The sequence below is a fragment of the Centroberyx affinis genome, unplaced genomic scaffold, assembly GCF_046629955.1.
Source record: "Centroberyx affinis isolate AG114_WGS23_722 - 3 ecotype Tasmania unplaced genomic scaffold, CSIRO-AGI_Caff_v1 ptg008194l_1, whole genome shotgun sequence".
In the NCBI taxonomy this organism is placed as follows: domain Eukaryota; kingdom Metazoa; phylum Chordata; class Actinopteri; order Beryciformes; family Berycidae; genus Centroberyx; species Centroberyx affinis.
The window spans coordinates 12501-20000 of NW_027284075.1; the positions used below are offsets into that span (position 1 = coordinate 12501).

General features: G+C 40.9%; 1 protein-coding gene across 1 annotated transcript in view; it reads left to right on the forward strand.

Annotated features, from left to right (window-relative positions):
* LOC139640029 (phosphorylase b kinase regulatory subunit beta-like) overlaps positions 1–7500 on the forward strand; it is a gene marked incomplete at its 5' end in the record, with an annotated part of 25448 nt that overhangs the window by 9208 nt on the left and 8740 nt on the right. The window contains one exon of the mRNA XM_071514189.1: positions 1087–1284. Within this exon, the coding sequence (XP_071370290.1) occupies positions 1087–1284 (198 nt within the window). The remainder of the gene's footprint in view (positions 1–1086; positions 1285–7500) is intronic.

Consider the following 7500-nt stretch of genomic DNA (forward strand, 5'->3'; position numbering starts at 1 on the left):
AGTCTGCTGTGAGACCGGGGCCCTAATAGCTTAATAATGTAAACCAAACCCAATCAGAAGATGAAATGAGAGTATTGGACTTTCATTCTTAATGGTTTGTCAAGCCTAATGACAACATTCATTCCTAATGATTTGTCCAATCGAGATTTTGTCAGACAGAGACAATTTTCAGACAGTTGAATTTTAAAGGAAGCTCTCCTAGTGAGTTGATCTCAGCTTCGTTCTTAGGCTGATCATAAGCATCTATGCCTGTCTCATAATCCGGTAGGATCTCTGAGGAACATGGACATGTCTGTGCTGCCTGGTATCAGCTACAGTACCCACAAGATAAGATTCACAACACATATGTCTGACTTATCTTAGATCAGTGCAGGTTATTATTCTGTTCTCTTAGCTCTAACATATTAAGCAGTTTGAATGAATGCTGTTGAATGGTCTATTCCAGTATTTAATTTAACTTTAGGTATGGTAGATTAGGCTTGGACAAAATCCAAAATTTTATATTGCGATACTGTCCCGCCAAAATATCGCAATACACGATTTTATTTTACGGGGTAATATATTTTATTTCTTCCAAATTACATCAAATGTATAGGCTATATTAATGATAATTATTATTAACACTATTCAAGTGTTGGAGGAAACAAGCCATTTTTGATATCATTTGCTCGTTCCTGCTATTTCCAGAAAAGCGGGCTGATTGTGGAAAAAGAATTAAAAAGACAAATTTTTCACTTCAAGTATGATTATTGTTGTTTTTTTTACTATCCAACCTTTTGGGGAGGGGGATTTGATATTGCGGGAAATATTGCGATTTTCACAAAATATCACTATATTCGATAATATTGAATATCAGCCCAAGCCTAATGTAGATTCTTGATGACTTTGACTTAAAATACACTTTTTGGAAAAACCCATAGCTCATCGTGACTCACTATACTCTCAGTCCATTAACTGCTCAGTCAGTCATTTTTTGAGTGAACAGTCATGGGGCGGCAGTGTTTCAGCAGAGGGAAGCACTGTACACTTGTACCCTGTTCGGACATGGCCTGTAACCCGTGTGAACCCTCTCCTTCCCTCCGGCAGAACACGGACGCGGCCTTGCTGCCCACCATCAGCTACCCGGCCTTCGCGGTGGACGACGACGCCCTCTACAGCCAGACGCTGGACAAGATCGTCCGCAAGCTGCGGGGCAAGTACGGCTTCAAGCGCTTCCTCCGGGACGGCTACCGCACCGCCAACGAAGACAAGAACCGCCGCCACTACAAGCCCGCCGAGATGAAGGTGGGTGTGGGATGCAGAGGATTTCATTGTATCGCTCCCTTCATTGTTTTTATATGCTACATTTCTCAAACAAGTTTTCGTTTTCTCCATTGCTGATGTGTGAATTTTCCCCTACATATTCCTTTGTTGGTGGAATTTGGCGGGAAATCTGCTTTACGGCACAAAACAGGAAGAGGTTCTGTTCTTCCAGAGCAAACGGAGCTAAAGCTTTCACAGTTTCTGGCAGCAGATGATGGAAGGAGTGAAAGACCGATGGAAAAATCACTTCCATCGTGTTGATCCTCCTCAGTAAAGAGAAAAATGCCAGGGAGGGGGAGGGAGGCAGGAAGGAACGGGGTTTATGGGAAATGTAGTCTTAAATGTAAGAAACACTAGCACTAACAATACTGCTGGGGTGAGATAGAGGCCACCATTCGTCTCCACCATGGTCTCATTTGTTTACAGTAATTATACCAAGGTATTATAATTAATTTGACAGTGATATATTGATGTTGAAAAAATGCTACATGTGGCAGATTTAATGGTCAGAGAGTATTGGAAAGGCTGGAATCTGTGCTGTATATCGTTCATTGCAAACAACAACCGGTCACATCTGTTGAGGAAAAGACAAAGTGAGAAATAAGAGGAGTAGGGAAGAAGTATGAAAATTAAATATAGCTTGAGGATCTGATTATATCCTCCTGCTTGAATTTTGCTTGGCTTTTTTCAGGACTGGGAAAATGCTTGAAATGAGTATGAAGGCCTTCAGATGGCTTGAATTTGATTTAGGGAGCGGCACTCTTGCCATAAATCTGATAGTAATGTCACGAAATAAATTCACTGCTGCACTGGTGATACTGTTATATCATTTAGAATATTAAGTGTGTTCTGTATCTATCTCTTATCTGATATTTCTCCTGTTAGTGGCCCCGTTTTGGTGTGTGTTACTGCCTCTGTCGTGTGTGTCTTCACGTTTGTGTGAGGCATCGCTCTGTAGCTGGCAGCACACCCACAGAAATGCCAGCCATTTATTTAATCACTGCAGTTTTTTTTAATTAACCTTCATCCCTAATGTGTTTACTAGTTTCAAGAAGTTGCTTGATTTGACCTTATTTGCATGAGGAAGGCAGGTTACAAAACACAACTTAACTTTGAGCTGCCGCTGTTGCAAGTGAGCATCGGTTGCTTATTATCTAAGGATGGACTCCTCATTTCCCCGCGGTTTACTGGCACAAATGTTTGCTCGTACCGAATTTAAGCAACGATGGCCTGAGCGATGTGTTTATCCTCTTGAAACTTCTCTCATCTCCGTCTGTCTCAGCGTTCGAGCCCACTTGATGGACACACAAGGCATTTAAATGTCAAATTTAAGTACTTGTTATGGAGCGGGGAATATAATGCACAGGCTCGCTCTCCGTTATTCAGGCTGCCTGATGGGTGGCAGTCAAATGAGCGAAAGTGTTGTCTTCATTATACCTGTCGTCATTGTATATGTTATTATTGTTTATGCAGTTTCTTTTGCAGTTTAAAGAAGATGATGGGAGTTGTGGGACTGAAAGGTGCTTCACAACCGGAAAAAGCTCATCTTGAAAGTGCTTGAATGTGACATTTGAGGAGATGTTGAATCCTGTAACTCACCAAATGTATTATCCCTTTATGACAAGACTGAGAGGTTTTCTTCTGATTTAAACTCTCCCATTTATTTTAATCCTCCAGGTCGATCACCTCTAATCTCAGTGTTTGTGTGTGTGTGTGTGTGTGTGTGTGTGCATGTGCATGGGCTTGCATGCATTGTCCTTCTGGGAATCCCTTGTGATCCTGGCCAAATGACAGCGTACTCACTTCAGGATCCGTTGAGTGAGGATGCGATGAGTGAATCCCAAGGCAGGCCAGCAACTTAATGCTGAACAAATCATTGCATTAGTCATTGTGTTGACCTCCCAGAATTAATGAGCTCAGAGAGAGGAGACGGAGAGAGGGACTGAAGCAATTCCAGCCCACAGGATAGAGTGTATAAAATGGAACAGGCAGTACCTCGGCATTTGAAAGATTTATCGAGGAGGAAAAGCAAAGGTGCTATTAGCAGGGCTCAAATTGCTCCTTACATGCGACAGTTTAATATGGCACTATGGCAATATTCAAATATATCACCGTGTTTAACAGATTGTTCTTATGGCTACCTATCCATGTGTAAATAAATCCTAGGTTTTTTAGGCTTGGCCGATATCCAAAATGTAATATCATGATACTGTTGTCATATCACAATATACAATATTATCGTGGGGGTGGGGGTTCAGTTATTTTTTCCCCAGGTTTTTTTGGGGGGGCATTTTATTTCATTTCTTCCAAATTACATAATATGTTTAGGCTATAATAATAATAATAATAATTATTATTATTATTATTATTATTATTATCAACAGCCTATAACAATATATTCAATCTCGCGGGAAATATCGCGATATTTTTACGAAATATTGAGATACTTGATAATATAAAATATTGGCCCAAGCCAACTAACCTTATGATGACTGACACAAATTGGCTCAGACTTTTTCGACTGTTTTGTTGATCTGAGAGTTGAAGCTTTTTTATTTATTTATTCATTTTTGATTGGGCAGTTGAAACAGTGATTGGCCGATCACCAGTGACCTAATTAGAGCGTTTATTGGCTGATTATGATCGGTGGCCGATCAGCGCGCCCCCACTTGTGATTCAATCAAAAGTAATGTTATTACATTACTTCTCATTCCCTGGAGCAGTAGTTCATTACACTACTCATTATATTTCTCTCTGGTTACAAATTGGTGATTGGATCCTCTCTTGCCTTCAGGAATCTAGATGGCTCCGTTCCCTCTCCTGTGACAGATCAGGAAACCAAGTAGAGCTCATGTCCATTGTACTTAGTGGGAATACTGTTTGACTGGAGAAAGTCTTCTTTTTTGACATTTTAACAATGACAATACTATATAATAAGTAAATGGGTGACCAATGATTGACTCATATGTTGCAGCATGTAGACTGGTCTGATAAGGGGTTTTGCTGTGGATCCTCTTGCTATAAGTTATATGATCCCATATGTATTATATCACCTCTGGTCCATTTTCGAGCACAAACTCCTAAATTGATGTACTGAACTTTGGGAAAAATGACCATGACTTAAAAGCAAAACTTCAAATGCAGTAATGTTGAAGATAATATGTTATTTCTGAAATACTGACAGACTAGATAACATTATTTCCTGAAATGGATTACCCTTTAGCATTAAAACGTTTCTGCTGCATAATTCACAGAAGACAGCCCACTTGGAAGTATTTGGTTTTTTTTCACATAGCCTTACACAGAACATACTATAGTTCAAGTGCACAGCATCACCTGTGATTAGAAGGCCTTGTGGCCACCCATGACCTAGTTTTCATATACTGTAGCGGGACTAGAGAGAGTTCTGCTCACGGCTCCCGCTGTTGCTATGTGGTTGTGAAAAATGTTTTGAAGCATTGAGCCATTTTTAAAACGTTGAATCGCTTTTGGCTGTCCTTCGATTTGCAGTGTTGTCGGAGACTTGGGAAAGGTGCAACCTTGGGATGGAAAACGCCAACAAAAACGCATCGGCAATGAAAAGCGAGGTCTTCGTTGGTGTATTGTAAGCCCTAGCCCACAGTCATGGCACACAGGGCCATCATGGGGCGAGCACACCGTCTCTCAACCACTCGGAACACTTTGAAATTAGCTTTCTCTAATCCTGTAGCTAATACAATACAAAGACTCTAAGACTGAGTATTAGCAAACAGTATTTAATGCCCCAGTTCCTTCAGGCTTCATCCTCCCTCCAGTTCTACCAACAGGCAGACAGCTTTTCCCTGGAAGGCATCGATGCCAGTTAAGGTTCATAACTGAAGCTTCTCATTGCTCCTCTGCTGCCGTTTCCCTTCCCTCTAAGTAAACATTTGTTTTATCGCATCAGTTATAGCAAACGATGCAAGACAAAAGGATTTAATTATATAGAGGTAAACAGTGTTGGGGTGCAGTGCTCAGTGACACATCGCAGTGGATATTAGAATCATGCTGTTATTATTTCCCCATAATGAGTAGTGAAACATTCCAGTTAGTTAGCAATCAAACAAGCACAGATCCTGTCCAGGCCCATGGAGCGTGTGTTCAGTTCAGTCCAGTTCAATTCAGTTCAGTTCAGTTCTACTCAATGTGAATCATTGACGCGTGACAGTTATCCTTTAAATTACCTAATTACACTAATGTTACCACAAGGTTATAACATTACGTACCGTTAAAGGTTGTAGGGAAGCAGAAGACGTTCGTAAATGAATGGCAGAGAGTGGGACTGTGTGTGTGAGTCAGTGTAGCATTTAGCCTAAAGGTGTTCAGCTGACAATTTACCTGTGGTTGTTTAGAATTAATTACTTGTCCTTATATATTATATATTACCTACAGTGAGAGCGGTGTGTCTAATGGAATCCAACTGGTGATCAGAAATCCCTGCAGTCCCATGTTAACTTTCTATCTGAGTGTTGAACAGAGCTATAAATCTCCGATTAAAAAGTATCAAGTTACTGTTTGCAAATCCTGTTACTAACACATGCGAGTTTGGAGCAAAATGTGGAATTTTAAGTTTCTCTTTTATTTTCACACTTGGAGACTCTGTCAGGTTGAGTACAGTGTTACTGGTCTGCTGATCTGTGCACTGGCATCAGGCGCATTAGAGATCGATTTAGATCTATTTCTATACATTGACAAACTTTTGGTGATGAGCCTATGTATGGGAAACACTGCATCTCACAGCCAAAGAGGCCATCTGACAAAGTGTTACTGACTGACTGACTGACTGACTGCCTCCCTGCCTGACCTGAATATGCCTCTTGATACCTTTGGCTGCGCCTTGGGAAAAATACACACACACACACACACACACACACACACACACACACACACACACACACTCTAAATATCAGAATGGAGTTGAATTAGACAAAAACTCTATCCCACCTCCATCCCCTGATTAGTTTTACTGAGAGCTAGTCATCATCCGCTAAGATAGCTCAGATGAGAAAAGGTGAAAAGGTTTAGATTCTTTCAGTGTGAATGTTCAAAAAAAGTCATCAATTTCTAATCAACCTGGTGGTTTGATGAAAAAGTAATACGCAAAGTGTAATATAAGTGTAACAAGTAATGAGGACAATGTGACTTATTTTAAAGGATAAGTTTAGTGATTGTGGACCTATATATAATTTGTCTCTTTTGACAAACCCCATTTGGACTCATTGTAAGCAGCAAGAGGCCCAGCAAGACAGCTTGCCATTTCAGCCGACAACCAATATTGTCTGTAGGTCCAAGTACTACAAGTGTGTAAAAGACAAATTATATATAGGTCAATTATATATAGGTCTTTGCTGGTCAAAGCTACTAGAAAAAAATAGTGTTTTATTATAAATATTTGTGGTTAACTATCTTTTTCAGCTGTGCTTTCATGTGCTTGCTTGCTTACTTGTTTAGAATATTATACTGTATATACTATATGTACATTCTTTGGTTACTTCATACATATACATATATTTTATGTATACTCTTGGCTACTTCTGTGGATATTATCATGGATGATGGAAGAAATTAGCATAATGATCTAATTCCTTTGTGTCTGAATGCTGCTGGTTTATGTCTGTAATGATCATGGGATTCCTGGGTAGCAGGGGGACGGGGTTGGGAGGAATGGGTGGGTTGTACTGGCAGTTTTGTTAATGTTTGTCTGCTGTGTTTGTGTCTGTTTTTGTGTTTTTATCTATGTACACTGCCTTGGTTCATCATGTTAGGGGCTAGAGGGTGGGGGTGGAGTGGGTTGGTGGCTGTGATGGTGCTCCTCCTTCCTTACACACACAGTAAATAATTGATCACAAAAAAAGGATATACTGTATAGGTCCAAAATCGCCAAACCTGCCCTTTAAGTAAGAAGCCCAACACACACCATAGGAGCATAGGACAGTGTGTGAGCTCTGTCTAGCGAAAAAGAAGCCACAGGTGGAGCAGAGTCTCCCCGGCTGTAGTCGGTGTTGAAGAGAGAATCGGACGCCTGTGCTCCTCTGCCTGCTCCTCTGCCTGCTCCTCTGCCTGCTCCTCTGCCTGCTCCTCTGCCTGCTCCTCTGCCTGCTCCTCTGCCTGCTCCTCTGCCTGCTCCTCTGCCTGTTTACCACTGACAGGGAGCAGCAACCTGTGTGATAGGCAGTTTTA